At 35.9% G+C, this 18,982-nt stretch overlaps 1 protein-coding gene across 1 annotated transcript in view; it reads right to left on the reverse strand.

The window, feature by feature from the left end:
* The window catches only part of LOC133765277 (bifunctional heparan sulfate N-deacetylase/N-sulfotransferase 3), a 167,085-nt gene that overhangs the window by 100,945 nt on the left and 47,158 nt on the right, over positions 1 to 18,982 (reverse strand). The window contains exons 4-5 of the mRNA XM_062198898.1: positions 9,758 to 9,845; positions 3,593 to 3,747 (exon numbers count right to left, since the gene is read on the reverse strand). Coding sequence (XP_062054882.1) covers positions 3,593 to 3,747; positions 9,758 to 9,845 — 243 coding nt within the window. The remainder of the gene's footprint in view (positions 1 to 3,592; positions 3,748 to 9,757; positions 9,846 to 18,982) is intronic.

Raw genomic sequence — 18,982 nt, forward strand, 5'->3', positions numbered from 1 at the left:
AGTTATGTCAGATTTCAACATTGTAATAAATGACATGGTTGCATGGGTATGCTTAGATTTAATATTATCCATGATAGTATTCACACACCTCTTAGCCTTCCATTCTGTCTTCTGCCATTTTCAAGTTCTTCATTCATTTTATGAAGTAAATTATAGATTTCACCATATTGGTCATCCTGCTCTGAATAATGGTGAGTATTTTTCTTAAACTGTGCAGCTCTAGAAGCAGTCTAGCAGCTCAGGGAACTCTGCATCCTGAATGGAACTCCAGGTTTTTATTATGGCTACTACAGTTACACTTTGAGTTCAATATCAATAAAATGAAAACCTGGTGTGCCTCTTTATAAAGTGCTTCACTAAAAATAATACAATTTATTAATTCTCTAGTTGGCAAACTAATTAAAATATTATCATAAGAGGCAGCAAGTCTTTCAATGTATTTTAAATTATATTTTGATGCTATAGTCTTTATTTTTGTATTGGAAAGCTTAACATGCTCACTAATCAGAAAAGTTGAGTAACTGACAACAGACATTCCAGTAATGTAAATTAAAAGGTTCTGTTGAATCTGAAAAAGAGATGGAAAATAGGTACTATTTGAAAGATGGTAATGTAATCAAAAGCGCAATACACAGTAAGATTTTATGTGTTTAGGAAGTCTGTTCTAGTATTATTAATTTTAATGGTATTGTCTATAATGATGTTAAGTATCACTTGATATTGGCAAACAATTCTAGATAAACATATCTACTACTAATTATTTCATTATTAAAAAAATCACAATACTACTATTTGCTAAAATTTAGGTCTGTTTTTCAATTGAACATATATGCTACTCATAATTTTTTTGAGATTTATGTTATTTTGCTCTTTAAATGATATTTTATCATAGTTTTACATCTGTAAAATGGATATTTGAAGCTGTGTTATAGGCCAGTGATTTATGTTTTAGTTAATCTGCTTCAGAATTGGTACCTTAAAAAATCACCTGTTTAAAATTTAGTTTAATACCTGAATTAGAATATGTTTTGTAACTCAATTTTTTTTCTAATCTCCCTCTAAAGCTGCATTGCCTGATAGCTGTAATCATGAAATGAAAGTTTGCTTAAAGGATTTGCTTCCATAATAAACTATTAGAGCTTTCAAAACTAAATTAAAATAAACATCTAATTCCATTGGGAGTCAGAACTCTCCACATTATGCAAAAGAATAATAGATAGGATGTATTTGCTAAAACTCAATGAAAATCACAGGTGTTTGGCTTAAATGGAGTTAGACAAGGCCCAAACAAAAGAATTGTGGATCACAGTCTCAGATTCTCTAAGTTGGAAGGGTATTTTAAGTGCTTCTATCCATTTCCTCCATTCTTGGCTAAAGACTCATTTGCTCCCAAGGTAGCCCATTGCTTCTCTTTTCTTTTCTTTTCTTTTTTTTTTTTAATTCCTTCTTTGGGAAGCACCCATGTCCACCTTAAAATCTCAGCTCTGGAGCCGGCACTGTGGTGCAGTGGGTTAAAGCCCTGGTCTGAAGCGCCGGCATCCCATATAGGCGCCGGTTCTAGTCCTGGTTGCTCCTGTTCTAATCCAGCTCTCTGCTATGGCCTAGGAAAGAAGAACATGGCCCAAGTCCTTGGACCCCTGCACCCACGTGGGAGACCCAGAAGAAGCTCCTGGCTCCTGCTTTCGGATGGGTGCTGCTCCGGCCATTGCGGCCATCTGGGGAGTGAACTAGCGGATGGAAGACCTCTCTGTCTCTGCCTCTCTCTGTAACTCTGTCTTTCAAATAAATAAAATAAATCTTTTAAAAAACCTCTCAGCTTTGTAGGATATAAGCAGAATGTAGCCCAATTTTAAAACGCAATATTACATATGTTAATCATTTGCTTATTCTAAAGTAGATAGCTGAGGCAGAATTTCCTCCAGAATAGTTTCCATTAAAATAAAGTGACGTGTGCTCACATGTCTATACCTGACAAATGCTATTTGGTCATGAAGTTTCTCAGATTCAGTTGTTGTCTTCCTTTCTGACATCTTTGAGACTATCTGTAAGAGTGAATTTTAGGGGACACAAGGGAAAGGTTGCCCTGTGAGTTCTACTTCAAATTCTCCAATTTCTTCCTTATATTACCAGGATGGCTAAATCCTCCCTTGGGGTAGCAGGCTGAAGAGAGATGTAGACTTATACCTTTTGATCAGGTTTGTGGGCTAGTGAGGAAACCTGGCAGACATAATTTATGCAGTATTAAAAGACCTGGGTTTCTGATTGTAATATTTCCACTACTGAGCTTTATAATCATGAGTGAGCCCTATATTTATCCAATTCTCAGTTTCCTCACTTATAAAGGGAGAATAAATATATCTATAATTCACATTGTTGTTGATATTATGAGAAATCATATATAAAATTAATACAGAACAAAAACTGAAAGCCTTGATCTTCTCTCATTGCATATTTAAATTTAGCAACAGTAAAGTTTTGGAATCCAAATGCCTTAATGATAAGTATGGAATTAACATATATTCAGAAACTCTATAAAATATACTTTAGCCAAATGTCATTGTAGTGAAAAATAAGCTTTTATAATTAAAATTTTTGGTTATTTATCAGTCACTCCAATATCTGGGAAGACTAGGAAAAAACTGAAAATGGCAGTTTTATGATACTAAATACAATGAGCATAACAACTATGGTTGCCATCTATTATATTCCCATTACAAAATAACAGTTTATAAATCATAACCCTTTATTGTCTAAGTTTGAGTTAGGTATCATGAGGATTAACTGTTTAACCTCCTCAGCTCTAGCAGCTGATGGAGAATACTGTTCCACAGAAGTGGTTGTCACTACGTTCTTTGATAACAAAACTTCCTCTTACAACATACTTTTCATTGTAAATTTCCTGATCCAAGTAATAAACCCTTAACTATGAAGCAGTGTACCTTGTTTCAGCCAAGCAAATGTTCCATCCATATAATATGTACATTTGAAGCATCTTTTAAATGTTTTTCTTTCCATTCCCAACACTTTCTTAGATTGAATCATTATTACACTGTACCCACATAATGAGCTCTTACCTGGTCTTTTCCCTCAGGCTCCTTTTACTCCAAATCATCTTGATACCTAAATTTTATTCTTATTCAGGGTATACCTGAAATCCAATTTCCATAAGAATATGTCTCTGGCCATTTCTAATGACACATTTCTTTGAACTGTGGGCTTTTGACCATAGTGATTGATTGGATAAATGTTAAAAATTTTGGCCTCCATTCTGTAGCAGAAAGTGACTCTGGATGGGAGCCATGTCTTAGGAACTCTGGTCATAATGTCATGTAACTTAATCTTGTTAATGACTTGCAAAGTCTCTTTTAAATTGGATTCCTCAAAGCATTAAGTACAGTGCTGAACATCTAACACCAACTCAAGAGGCATATATTGACAAGCTGCAGTATCAAGATATTAATGATCACATAGAAATGCTCCTTTATAAGGGCCAAGATGCCAAAAGCCTCAGAAAGGTTCCAGCATAAATGTCTTGTCATTTCTCTAATTAGCAGACATGAGTTCAATGCAACAGTCTAAGTGAATTACTTACTAAGGCAAATTTTTTGTTGAGAATCATCTGTTCCACCAAAGATGACTCATTATGGAAGAGGTGGGGCTGCATATGGCTCCACATATGAGGAAACCACCAGAATTCATCAACAGACCCCAACAGACAGTCATCTCCTTCATCTTCCTCTTCAGTTCCTTTAGGGAGGAAAAAGATTATTCAATTAATTCCAACTGTATTGATCTCTCTGTCTACCTGTTGGTCTATCTATATCTATCTATATCTACCTCTATATATTAATTTAGAAGATGCCACTTTACATTTTGTATGAATTCAGGACTCCATATTAGTTAAGTGAGTTACCTGTTGAAGTTTTATTTTCTCAAATTAAAAACGGGCAGAAGTCTCTTGGGGTTTTCCAGTTGTCAGCTCATTGCTGATTTCTACTTCCTTTGAAATGTGAGTGGCTAAGGTGAGCTAAGATTTTCTATGAAAATTTCTTCATGTTTTTAATCTCTATTCCCTGTCACCTGTAACTCCTTTGTTCTCTTGCATCTTTCCCATCATCTCTCCTTTATTGTTCTAGTTGCCCTTTGCTCAAGTTTACTTATCAGGACAGAATAACAGATTTGGGTTCTTTAGAAAGATAGTTCAGACATTTGTTGTTCTCTTCTGAATATCATGACAAAAATCTGTGATTCAAATATTCAAACATTTGAATCATGCAAGATTGGAACTATAACATTTTCCCATCTGACAGATTTATCTCAATTCATGGTAGGCATAACTGTATGTCTTTCTTTTTTTTTTTTTTCTTTATAGCTCTGTCTCATCTGATTTCCTTAATCTTAATTTGGGGATGCTTTACATCAGAAGTAATTATACTGAGAGATCTGTTGCTTTCATGAATGGATTATCCTGGCCTCCTACATTCCCCTCCTTTGCCCACCCTTGTTGAAATCAGACAAAGAGAGGGGAAAGAGAAGTCAAATTTTTTGAGTTTGGAGTGTCCTTTCTTAAGTCATTACAAAACTATGCTACAATCATTTATAAAGTTATTACAACTTAAAATTTATTTTTATGTACCTATTAAAATAACTTGCTTCTGTGATATTTCCTATTCTAATATTATATTACAAACCATCACTGATTGTGAGTTTATCTTGTGTCAGACTTTGTGTTAAGTATTTTACAAGAATCATCTCAATTAAACCTCACAATCTATGAGGTGAGGGCCACAACAAACCTCATTTTACAGATAAAGAAGTTGATATTTTGGAGAGGTGAAGTATCTGGTCCCAAATCATTGACAAGCTTGGAATAGAACCTGAATGCAGAACCTGAATCTGACTCAGATTTAGCAACTCCAAATTTAAGGCTTTTAATTATCATTCACTAACCAAATGTTGAGTCTAGAAATAAGATAAACATTTACTAATTCAATATAAAATTGATCTTTACATTGTTAATTAATTCAGTGATAAAATTTACTGATACTATTGGTTTTCAGTGATTTGGAGTAATATGAGAATCCAACAAGCCTAAAGTAAGATAAGGGAAATACTGTCATTAAACTTCCCTAATAAAAAATTTTCAATTATCCCGGCGCCGCGGCTCAACAGGCTAATCCTCCGCCTTGCGGCGCCGGCACACCGGGTTCTAGTCCCGGTCGGGGCACCGATCCTGTCCCGGTTGCCCCTCTTCCAGGCCAGCTCTCTGCTGTGGCCCGGGAGTGCAGTGGAGGATGGCCCAAGTGTTTGGGCTCTGCACCCCATGGGAGACCAGGATAAGCACCTGGCTCCTGCCATCGGAACAGCGCGGTGCGCTGGCCGCAGCGCGCTACCGCGGCGGCCATTGGAGGGTGAACCAACGGCGAAAGGAAGACCTTTCTCTCTGTCTCTCTCTCTCTCACTGTCCACTCTGCCTGTCAAAAAAAAAAAAAAACAAAACAAACAAACAAAAAAAAATTTTCAATTAAAAATAAAAATCCAATATTTTAAATGCAAAGAACTGGGATCTGACTTTTTTTTTTTTTTTTTTAACAATTAACTAGGTATTTCACCTTGGGCTTCTCTCAGTTTCTATGCTCTTATCTAGAAAACAAGGTCACATATTCTGTAACTCTTAAGACTCAAAAAAATGGTACATGAAAAGTGCATACCTTGAATATGATGACTACCCACTACAAGAGAAAGATGATTCTTATTTTATTCATTTCTCACATAAATGCATAAACCCTTAATAAATTACAACAAATCAAAACGAAGTTCTCTCCTGAGGAGTCATGACAGTGCTACTTTTCTCCTTCCCTTCAAGACAGGGTGAAGAAGATAGAATTTTTAGTAGTAAAAACAAATTACTCTTACTCAGAAAGGAGAAAAATCTTATAGTATCTAAATTTTGAAAGATGCAGTACTAAATTCTATATCTGTTCTCACTGAAAAGTGGTTTTATTGGTCTTGGACAACACTGGCTATAATTTTGTGGAAACATTTTTATTATACACAGGTAAGAAGACTTCTTCAAATGTTAGCCTTCACTTCTTCCTCTGCTCTACTTTCCCTGGTTTAGAGAGAGGATACTGTATTATTGTGAGTTCTGGGATGTGCCCAAGTTAAACAAACAAACAAACAAACAAACAAAAACCTGATGAGATCTTTCAGACATAGGAAGGAAGGGTGGGGCTGGCTGGAGTCATTCTCTAGCATTCAATGATATACCAAAACAAACAAACGAACAAACAAACAAAAAATCTCCAAAATTTAGTTGCCAACAGTGTTTTCTTTTCTGAATCTCAGTTGTCTTGGTTTTGCTAGCGTGGCTCTTCTGAAAAATCTCTCTCTCCCCCAAATATACTACATTTTCTGTATTTCCTTGATCTGGGTGATTCCTTTGTATGGTAATTTTCTTTTCTTCAAATGATGTCAAATATTCCACGATAATTAGCCCCAAATTAGGATATATTTAAGAAGAGGTTATGGGCACTCTTCTACTTCCCTAAGTTCTTGGAGTTTCCTGTTGTGAGATTTAATGACTTTGTAAGTTTAACTTCTGCAGATAAAAAGAAGCACATAATAATATGTCTTTGCCAAGGTAGTAGATCTTTCTTACAAACAAGGGATTTAGAATATATATCTAATTGTATTTTCATTTTTGAGGTTACAGTAAGGACAGTAAGTATTCAATCATAAAACAAAGTTATAATTATGAAGTTTCCATTTGTTAAATCTTAAAATAATCACAGAAAAAGTTTATTTATATATTGGTCTAAATAATTCAGGGGAATGAGGATTTCAGAGCTTTTCATGTCAAGGGTATTCTTAAAATTACAAAATTTTCAATTTGAGACCCAGAGTTACATGAGGATGTATATTTCCACATATTGAGTGTATTACACAATGATTGATATGAATGCACTAGAGTTAAGTGTTATGATTCCATAGTTTCCATGAAAACAGACATTAATTAATTCTATAGTTTCCATGAAAGCAAAAATTAATTAATTCCTGAATGCAATATTATTTTTGTCTAAAAATAGAATTTCAATTAATGTTATTTTTTTGCAGGTAGAAATTATATTGGTGTTAGTGGTATACAGGTAGATTCTTACCATGATAAGCTTATTAAAACCTTGAAGGAATTTATTAAATGCATATAAAATAATTCATATCCACATCATCAAATTAAAGATTAAATAGAAACATTTCCATTGTAGAGAACTATTTCATAAACTTGTTTAAATATTTCAATTTAAAAGATTTGTTACATGTTTACTTACTTCAACATATCACATACAATGATATAAAATGCAAAAGTTGCAGAGAAGGTCAGGAAAAAGGAAGTGTTTCTTTCATTCCTTTTATGCAATTCCCAAATTCTCTTCAAACAGTTGCCCACTCATACCACTTATCATAAATCCTTTCATAAATACTCTCTATCTGTATTAATAGCTGCATGACTGTAAGCAAGTTACTGAACTACTCTTCAAGTTTCCTAAGATACAAAATAAGTTTATGGTAATATATCTAGAGATGTGTAGATTTCATTCTATTTTTTATTTTTTTAAAATTTTACTTAGTTATTTTAACGAGTCACACACAGAGAGAAAGAGAGATCTTCCATTCCCTGGTTCACTTCTGAAATGCCCACAGTAGCCAGGGCTGGATTAGGCTAAAGCCAGGAGCTTAGAACTCCATTTGGGTCTCCTATCTGTGTGGCAAGGACCAAGTCCTTGAGCCATCATCAGCTGCCTTCCCAGGAGCATTTGAAGGGAGCTGGATGGGAAGCCAAGGAGACACGCGTTGAACTGGCATCCAAATAAGAAATGTAGACATCCAAAGTGGTGGCTTAATTGACTGTGCCACAATGCTTGATCCATCTCTGTTATTTTCATGTAAACAGTAGTGTGTTCTAATAATTGTATTGCATCTTGATATTTCAAAACATTTCTCAGTTGCTCTTTCCTTATCAGTTACATTTAAAATTTTCTGTGACCTCTTAAAGGCTTTAGGAAAGTATTTCTGAAAGTTGGTGGAAAATATAAGTTCATATTGGTGCAAAACTTTTGGAAATCCATGCAGTTTTTTTCACAATAAATATTTCGATGAACTTGACATCTTGTCCACATTGATTTCAAACATTTCAGTTTCTACTAACTGTTTGAAGTATCTTCCCATTTTTTTCTCATCAAAAAAAAAAATTAAGAAAGTGAGAAGACAACCCACACAGAGGGAGAAAGTTTGCAATACATAAAATTGACAAAAGATTCATTAAGGACATACAAAGAATTTCTAAGTATCAGTACTATCAATAAGTGAAAGCAGAAATCCTAAAACAAAACAAAAAAAAAATCCAAATACTTCTCAAAAAATGCTATCCAAATAGCCAATAAAAACATGAAAGAACATCATTTACTACTCTTCAGAAAAATGTACATGAAAATCATAATAGGATTTCTCTACAAGCCCACCCAATGGGCTAACATTAAAAAATTAACCAACATCTGGGGCTGGTGCTGCGGTGTAGTAGGTTAGGTATCGCCTGTGGCGGTGTATCCCATATGGGCACTGGCTTGAGTCCCAGCTACTCCACTTCTGGTCCAGCTCCATGCTGATGGTCTAGGAACGCAGTACAGAATGGCCCAAGTGCGTAGGCCCCCGCACCCATGTGGGAGACCCGGAAGAAACTCTTGGCTCCTGGCTTTGGATTGGCCCAGCTTGTGGCCCCATTGTGGCCATTTGAGGAGTGAACCAGCAGATAGGAGATCTCTCTGTCTCTCCCTCTCTCTGCAATTATGCCTATCAAGTAAATAAATCTTTTTAAAAAGTTGAAAAACCTCAAATATCAAGAAGAATGTAAAGTAATAATAACAGTTACACAGCTCGGATTCTAAATTGGCTACAGCTACTCTAAACAAGTGTTTTCTACTAAAGCTGATCATAAATGTGCCACATAACTAGTAATTCAACTGCTACTAGGTAACCAACAAAATATTTAAGTCCTTTAAATGACAGGTATAAAAAAGTTCATAAAAGGATTATTACAAATAAAACCAAAGACTGAAGACAACCCAATTGTCTACATTGGAATGGAATGAATAAAGAAATTGAATAAAATGGATAAAGACATTTTGGTATGTTCAATCAATGAAATAAATACTACACAGCAATGATGATGAAACAACTACAATCAACACACAATAATCTATCAAATCCAAATAATATTGAAGAAACCAAGGTGGATACAGATAAGCCCATACCATATGGGGTCTTTTATATACAAGCCAAAGCCAGGCTAAAGGACTTTAGGATATTAAAATTAGTATACTGGTTTTCTTGGAGCAAGCTAGTGAACCTAGGGGGTTGGAGGTAGAGCAAGTAGATTCTGGTAACATTTTTTTCTCAATCTGCCTTCTGATTACTCAACTGTGTCAGCTTTGTGAAAATTCACCTGACAATGCACTTACTATTTGTATACTTTTATATTCATGTATATAAATTATAGTTCAATAAAAAAGGAAAGTCATTAGATAATATCATCAACTTTCAAACCATTAACATTCTATAAAGGTTATATAAAATGTATTAAATGGAGTTGAATGATATGAAAAGGGAGGGGAACCAAGGGGATGTAGGATAGTGTGAGGAAGAGTACTGCGCAGTTTTAAATAGAGAGGCCTTGTGAAAACAATTATATCCTTTTTCTTACCTGTATGGTAAAATTTCCCTGAAAATCCCAGGTTGAATGTAAAATTTGTGATTTGTGCCCGCAGAAGATTCTGAGTATCAAGCAGTGCCTGGAATAAATAATTAAAAAAAAAAAAACACTGAGAAGTTTTAGAAAGATATCTTCTTTTTGCATTCAGAGACTAAATTCACTCCTTTTATACATGAATTTGGAATATACATGTAATATAGAATACATGATGGAAAGTGGATTTTTTTTTTTTTTGACAGGCAGAGTAGATAGTGAGAGAGAGACAGAGAGAAAGGTCTTCCTTTTTGCTGTTGGTTCACCCTCCAATGGCCGCTGCGGCCGGCGCATAATGCTGATCCGAAGCCAGGAGCCAGGTGCTTCTCCTGGTCTCCCATGCGGGTGCAGGGCCCAAGCACTTGGGCCATCCTCCACTGCCTTCCTGGGCCACAGCAGAGAGCTGGCCTGGAAGAGGGGCAACCGGGATAGAATCCGGCACCCCAACCGGGACTAGAACCTGGTGTGCCGGCGCCGCAAGGAGGAGGATTAGCCTGTTAAGCCACAGTGCCGGCCTAGATCTTTTCATCAGTTTAAAAATAGAGATAACTTTTGAAGACTGTATCACATAAATATATTTATCCTTTAGCTTGCAATAAACCAAGAAAAAGTGTGATCTGGCAAAGGAAATTAAATGTAAAGTTTAATTTATGTGTATCATGGAAACTAGAATCTAGTCCACAAAATATATCTCTTTTTACCTCTTAGGGACATACATTACCAATTGCCAAAAGAAACATACTCATTTTAAGTGAAGCCATGTAAGAACATATGTTGAGAGAAATAGATTGTTATTTCTCAGATACATCTTTGGTCTTCAAAGTAAAGACTTTTTAATCTTAAATTAGATTTCCAAAAGGTTGTGATTGTTACTCAAACACAGATGGCATGATAAAGGAGATCTCTAATTTGTCCTTTAAAAAACAGACACACAAACAAAATACTTATTTTTTTAAAGAATTTAAAAAAAAATTATTTGAGAGGCAGAGTTACTGAGAGAGAGAGAGGGAGGAGAGATCTTCCATCCATTGTCCATTGGTTCTCTCTCCAAATAGCCACACAGCTGAGGCTGGGCCAGGTGGAAGCCAGGAGCCAGGAACTCCACCTGTGTCTCCCAAGTGGGTGGCTGGGGCCCAAGCACTTGGGCCATCTTCTGCCACCTTCCTAGGTGCATAAGCAGGGATCTGGATTGGAAGCCAGGACTCACACTGGCACTATGATACAGGATAGCAGCATTTTAGGTAGGGGCCTAACCCACTGTTCCACAATGCTGGCCTCTAAACTGCAATTCTTACTCCTTCCTTGTCTTACACACACAGGTGCACACAGACACTAAAGCAGTTGAGTGCCCAACTCCACTAGATAGAAATTAGCACAAGTTTGCATAGGATCTTAGTTCTCATGTAAAGAAACTGAGGAAATGGAATTGCCCATTTTTACAAATCAAAATGGTAAAAATGGTAAAAATTGTAGTCCTAGATTAAATATCTAGAGCAAGTTAAATGCTGTTTTTATTCTACTGTTTCAGATTCTATCCTCCTTCCCTGTCCCACATCCATTTTCAGTAGTACTGGGCCCAGAACTAAATCTTGCTTTCTTAGTAGAACTGATATATGGAAGTCCTGTCCAATCCTGTTCATGGTCCCAATATTTTGGGGAATAAATACAGAGGTTTTTCTTAAATGACAACTCATGCTTATGTTAGTTATCTAAACTCACGTGATTCTCCCTGTGTGTAAACACAGAGGAACAGAACTGCAATTTAGGTATCCAATTCTTTTTCTATCACTATTTTGTTTTACATGGAACAAACTCTGTGATACGGACAACTCAATCACAGAATCTGTGGACCTTGATGGTATTTAATGGAACATAGGTCTGTGAGTGGATAATCACATCTAACTATAGGAGTAAAAGTATAAACTGGTGGCAATGTCATTGAGGACAGGTTAGGTCCTATCTTCACAAGGGGGAGGCAGTGTTGGTACAGGGTTGAGAATTTGGCCAGCTGAGATGATGAGGTGAGGAATGGGACTTCTAGGTGATGCATTGGATGCTGGTGTGGGAGAGGTACAAGGTGTGAGTGATTATTTTGTTTTTGTTTTTACTTTTTCTGCCCACATGGAAGAAGCATCAGCCAGGGACTTGGAAGGCCTGGACTTAAAGTCCAGCTCTGAGGAGAGGCTTAGGAGTCAGATCTTCTCAACTGATTCTGTAACTGCACTTGTTCAGTTTTGTCATGTTATTAAACTTTCTAAGCCTCAGCCTCATCATCTGCAAAGTAGAAATTATAATAACTACCTTAAAGCACTGTTAAGTGAGATAAGTTAAGCCATAGCTATCCTATACAGTGACTGAAACAGAGTATATGCTCAATAATTATTAGCTGCTGCCCTTCTACCATTGCCATGACTACTATTACTACTACTAATATTGTTGTTCTTATTTTAAATGATATAGGACAATTAATTCTAATGCTCTGAACTTCTTCCTCAGGTGTAAGGTGAAGCAGTGATCTAACTCAGAGAATTGCTATGAAAATTATGACAGATATCAGGAGTGTTTGGTAAACCTATTCTAACAGCTCCAAAAAAATCTAGGCATTGACAGAATACTTGTCAACAGCATATGTGTGTGTGTGTTGTATTAGATGTAAGACCGTCTACATTTACACTTCACTTACTTCTTTTTAAAAATATTTGATTATTTTATGGGGGGGGGAGGAGAGACAGAAAAAGAGATCCCATCTTCTGGTTTACTCTGCAAATGCCTGCAACAAGAGCTGAAGTGGGGCGCCAGGAACTCATTCCAAGTCTCCCCTGTGTGTAAAAGGATCATGTAACCATTGTACCAAGTTCCACCCTTCATTTCCCTTCATTTGGTCTTCTCCTACTTTCCCTTCTCCTCTTCTTCTTTCTCATTTCTTCTCCAGAGTTAAACAGTCTGGCTGGATCTTTTTATCTTTCCTTCCCCTTAGATCTTACCTTTTTTCTTTTTCTATTTTTCATATTTCATTGCATCTTCTTATTTTTTTCAAGCCATGGCTAAACTACAGACTCAAAATCCATTTTATTTTTTTCTTGTGTGTTCAACACTTCTATCTTACAATTGGATGAATGATACACCTTTCTTTTTGTACTAAGTAAACTTGATTTTGAACTTTGTTCTGTGATTCTTGATTGCTTCTTGAAACAAACAAGTTAAGTCTGTCCTGTTCTTGGACCTTATAAGCTAAGTGAAGTACCTCTGAACTAACTTCTTAATCAACTAGAACACTTTGATTCAAAGTACTGCATTAGCCCTGATTTTTCAGGTCTGAGTTGGCATTTTACACATCTACTTGATATTCTATAAACAATCACTATACGCATAAAAGACATTGAAACAGATGGCAGATACTAATTATGCCCATGTATGATGAGGAGAGAGATTTATTTCTAGATCATATTGATATGCTTAAGTTGCAATATTTCTCATGTTTTGTATTGCTTTTATAAACCAGGTTTTTGAGTATCTATGAGAACAATGTTATAAATTCATCCACTATTCTCAAAGTTTTGAAAATATGCTCATTATTGGCCTATTCTGTGCAAGAAGCTTAAGCACTCAGCTTATCCTTAGATTGTATCCTTTTCACCAAACTCTTCATTCCTAGAAACATTTTATTCAGCAATATTCTATTTTAAAAATAATAGTCTACTCATACAGTAAACAAAGTATTATTAAAATGACACCTTATTCTCTATATGCAACAAGTCTAAAATGGGGTGCTATTATCCAAAAGTCTAATTATAATATGCCAAATCAATGCTCCAATATCACAGAGCACCAATGTACTCTGGGCAAGCTGACCCTCTCTGTCATACAGAATACACGGTCTCTGGCACAGGTTGAGTAATCACTACAACCAGAAGAGGCAGCATGTAGCAGGCTCCTCAGACTTCAGTCTGAGAGCCCTTAGAACATAAATGCCTACTTTCTTTTTATTTTGTTTTTTGTTCTCTTTTTAAGATTTATTTATTTTATTCAAAAGGCAAAGTTACAGAGAGAGAGAGAGAGAGAGAAAGAGAGAGAATCTTCCATCCACTGCTTCATTCTCCAGATTGCCACAGGGGCTGGAGCTGCGCCAATCCTAAGCCAGGAGCCAGGAGTGTCTTCTTGGTCTCCCACATGGATGCCATCTTCCATTGCTATCCCGGGTGCATTAGTAGGGAGCTGGGTCAGAAGTGGAGCAGCCAAAACTCGATCCGGAGCCCATATGGGATGCTGGCACTGCAGGCTACAGCTTTACCCACTATGCCTCAGCGCCAGCCCTGAGGCCTACTTTCAAATGTGATTTGATTATTGAAAAGTTGAAATTTTATTCTTAAGTATTTCAGTATACAGTATGACGGTAACTTGCAATTCTGTATATCAGTAATTACTTTTGAAATAACAGTTTTTTCAAATTAATATTAAGATGAATAAATTCATCCTAGGATAAGTTAATATTACAGTAAGTTTCCTTATTTTTTCAGTAACTAAACCCAGAGAGATGCAGATACACAAATATTTAGGTAACTTAGAGCCATAAAGTAAAAATTAGAGCTATGCCAATTAGGATTAATAATACAGTTCTGAATTTTTCAATAGAGAGTAGGTCATGTGCTTTCCCCTTATCATATTCATCTTCCAAAACTAAATTTCTAATGGATGTAGATATAGTCACACCAAATAAGTGTACTGTAATTTAATCATTTCATTTTATTGCAATATTTTTAGATTGTTTCTTGGTGAATACAAATAATGCTCCATGTAGCAATACCTACTTACATGGCATTGAAATGGCATTACAGCCATTTCTACAGCAGAAAATAACTTTATTCTTCAGCAGGCAAAATAACCTTGCAGCATATTTGAAAATGTATTTCAGAGCAATAAAATAAAACATAATATCTGATTAAAATGATAATAAAATTATATTTTTAGTAGAGCTTAATGCGAAAATTTTCAAAATGATTTTTCAAGTTTTAAATTTCTTGCAACTTTAACAAGTTGAATATATCAAATAGAGTAAATTAGAGAGACAAAAATTCAAATGAAAAGTAGTTGTAAAACGTTTTCTATGGAGAGTAATGTTAGTATTCATTATACATGTGATATTCTTTGGGAGAACATCTGGTAATACTTTATTTGTTATTTCTAGATTATATTTTGATCCATTTCATATCTCAAAAATGAAAAAACTACATAGACAGGTGATGCATATTAAAGATGAAGAAGAAATTTCAGTGTTGTTTATGGTTTTTCAACAATAGGCAAACACACCGTGTCTGCACACAGAAATCTTAGTTTGTTTCCTAATCAACTACATACTACCAAGCATAAATATAAGTATCTATCTGCTAAAGTAAATGATAGAAACTGGACAGCTTTTTATAAGCTACTGTACCTATGGATCCATATGCACACAGGCATCAGAGACACTCATAATAGAAATTAGTATTCATATTTTAGACATGGAAGATGAGACTTACATTGTTTAAGAACCTTTCATTTGATCAGAAATCAAATGAAGTGCTGAAGAATTGATTTAAACAGTGATTTGGGACTTCAAAGCTCACTGCTTCTGTTGTCCACAGAAACAAGATTGCTATAACATTGAACATGTCTCCCCTGGCATACAGAACCTGGTAGGCATAATTCTCTAAGACAGTTAGATGACTTTCTTCTTTCCACTTTCTTTCCACAGTAACTGGCTGCCATTCTTAGTTTCTGGAATTCTGGGGAATGGAAATACTAGGTTGGTCAGTGAATGCCCTGCCATATTATTCTGGATTCTCCAGAGAAACAGATGGGTAGTTATAGACACAAATACAGAGATTTATTATAGAAATTGGCACATGTGGCTGTGGATATAAACTGGAGAAGCATCTGGTGCTATAATTCAGTTTGAATCATCAGGCCTGACAACTGGGGTGTAGGTGATTGAGATAAGTCTTGTTCTGAGTCTGAAAGTCTGAGAATCAGGACACAAACACAGAGAGAAATGATGTTTTACCAGTCACCCGGGATCCTTTAGTTCAGTCAAGTTCACACAAAATTAACCAGCATACCAACAAAATGAGGAATGTTTGCCCCCCCCCCCCTTCATTCAAATTACAGAACTCTCAGTGCACTATCTGTGCCATTGGACATCAGATTACTGAAGGGCTCTGAGTGCTCTAAGATCACCTTTATCTTCTTCTGACCAGGTATGCAACCGGGAAGACGGTGTATAAGACTTGCTTATAGACATGGAGAACATTGCAATATGCTGGTTAATATTAGGAGATATAAGCACAATTAGGGAGCAGACACATTTAGAGGAAAACAATGAGCAATAAGGACAGGATCAACTTTATTATTTGAAAACCTACACAGTTGACATTCAGCATGGAAATAAGAAAGAAATGCAAGAGAGGTGAATAAGCTGGTGGGAAGTACCATACTTGGGTGCTGTTTCCAACAGTATTTGAACTCTCCTGACAAGAAACCTGTAGACATGTATTGCCTACTTGAGTAACATTCCTAATGGTGAAGCAATCACTCGGCACTCAGCTGATCATATTCTAAATGCAAAACCTACACACATACATAGGGAGATGATGGTTTTCCTGCCAACTTAAAATATAGCAACCAAAGGTTGAAGAGTGTTCTTTATGTTTATTATGAGATTTCACCTGGGAAATTGCTAATTACAGTGAGTCATCTTAGAGATCATCTTCCTACTTGTTAAATTGCTTAAGGCCACAGACACCAACTGCTGAATGTCCTGTCTTTGAGTATGGCCTCTTCAACATGGCATGATGAAGGCTCAGTAGATTTGCAATCAGAGTGACTTAGGCTGTTTTACTACTTGATTACTTCATAAGGTTGGGCGGATTATAGAATCTTTTAAATTACCAAAACAGGAATAGTAAGGTCTGGTATGAATACCAACTGAAAAAGAAAATAGATGGATAGCCCTAAAAACTTTGCTAATACACAGAAACTGTCTTAGCTTTATGAATGACTCCTTTGTCCTTTCTTGTCCATGAAAGCTCTTTATTGTCCTGTCACCAAAAATTACATTTTCTATTTCTTCCTGTTACTCATATGTAGAAAAAAAAACATATGCCTAGATGTTTAAGCTACATTTTCAAGTTGAGTCTTAATACTTTTGAGGTTGTTTAATCAATACTAAAGAGGAAGATGATCCAAACAGCTCTATTACAGTAACCTTCATAGTACCTGTGTTTCTTTCTAAATGACATGAATGAATTCATCATTCTCCACCTCAATGTTTGTATGTTTTACTGTTTGTATTGCAGTAAAAGAGTAAGGACAAAGTTTTATATGAAAGACAAGGAGAAAGGAGTCACATAGCGATCTTGAATTATTTGTGACATATTTTAATGGGTCCAGAACATACATTATATATAACATCTAAACTTCACAGATAATGGATGATTTTCCTGGAATATTTGCTGGACTGACATCAGCAAATAATGATATGTGAACTGGAAAATAGAAAGCTATTAAGTAAGTGCTACTCTAAATATTTGCTTGAAATTGTTATAAATGTTCTATCTAGCTTATGGTTGATATGCTTAAATAGCCAAAACACTAATGTGTCTCTTTTCAGAAGAAATAAATGTAAAACTAGTTCATAGTTCCTTATAACACAGAAAATACAGCATCTTTAGCAAACTGTTAGTTATGTCTCATTCATTCAATTATGCATGAAGGGAATTTTATATATTATCATAACCGATTTTAGGATCTTAATGTTTTAACATACTTTCTTTGAGCAACAAAGCAGCAAAGAAAAAAAAGGTAGAGGGTTTCATATGAGGGAACAGAGACACCCCAGTCCACTTACAATTATGCCAGAACATGTTAGATTTCCTGGAATATTTGCAGAGGTAACTTGGCAATCTCTCAATTAGTATACCTGTTTTGCTGAGCAAGTGAAAATGCTAAATCTTTACAAATGCATACATGTGCACCTGCCCACCCACGCACATACACACACACACACACATAAATGCTCCCATCTCCAAAAAGAAAAAAATGTGGTAGGGCTGGCGTTGTGGCAAAACTTCAGTGCCGGCATCCCACATGGGCATCGGTTCGAGTCCCGGCAGCTCCACTTCCGAACCAGCTCTCTGCTATGGCTTGAGAAAGCAGTGGAAGATGCCCAAGTCCTTGGGCCCCTGCACCCATGTAGGAAACCCGGAGGAGGCTCCTGGCTCCTGGTTTCTGATTGGTGCAGCTCCAACTGTTGCAGCCAACTGGGGAGTAAACCATTGGATGGAAGATCTCTCTCTGACTCTCCTTCTCTCTCTGTGTAACTCTTTCAAATAAATAAAAAAAGATCTTAAAAAAATAAAAAATGTGTTATACATTAAAAATAAAATGTGACATTGAAGTTGGATTCTAAGCTACATGAGGTGCTAACTATGTCTGTCTTGCTCATGGTAGCATTCCCAAAGCCTGGAACGATGTCAGGAATGGAAATATGCTGAATAAGGGCAGGAATGTAGTCTGATTGATCTAATAGTGAAATAAAATTATAAAAATTTGAAAATGAACATTGTGGAATATAATACTATTATTTTATTTTTACAAGCTGTCTTGAATCTTGATGAAGAAATTCAAAATATTCAAATTCAAGAAGGTAATTATAAAACTTTTTTATTTTTTATTTTTTTATTTTAGGGGCTAGCATTATAATGCAGTATGTTAAGCTGGAACTTGTGACATGGGCATTCCTTAGTGAAGTGCTGGTTCATTTGTGTCCCAGCTTGACTCTGTTTCTGATCCAACTTCTTGTGCCTAGGAAGGCAGTAAAATATGACCCGAATACTTGAGTCTCTGCCACCCTCACGGGAGAGTTGGACGGAATTGCTGGCCGCTTCTTTGGTCTGTTGAGTGAACCAGTGGATGGAAGATGGATCTCTCCCCACCAACCCCTATGAGTGTGTGTGTGTGTGTATGTCTGTGTGTTTGTCTCATTCTGCCTTTAAAAGAATAAAATATATCTTAAAAAACATTTTATTTTAAGTAACTCCAAAAATGTTAAAATAAAGCATGTTCTATTTCGGTGCTTATCAAACTTCTATGTACATTAAGATCATCTGAGAGATTTAGAATACAGACTAAGTTCCAGCCAAGAGTTTC

The sequence above is a fragment of the Lepus europaeus genome, chromosome 8, assembly GCF_033115175.1.
Source record: "Lepus europaeus isolate LE1 chromosome 8, mLepTim1.pri, whole genome shotgun sequence".
Classification (NCBI taxonomy): domain Eukaryota; kingdom Metazoa; phylum Chordata; class Mammalia; order Lagomorpha; family Leporidae; genus Lepus; species Lepus europaeus.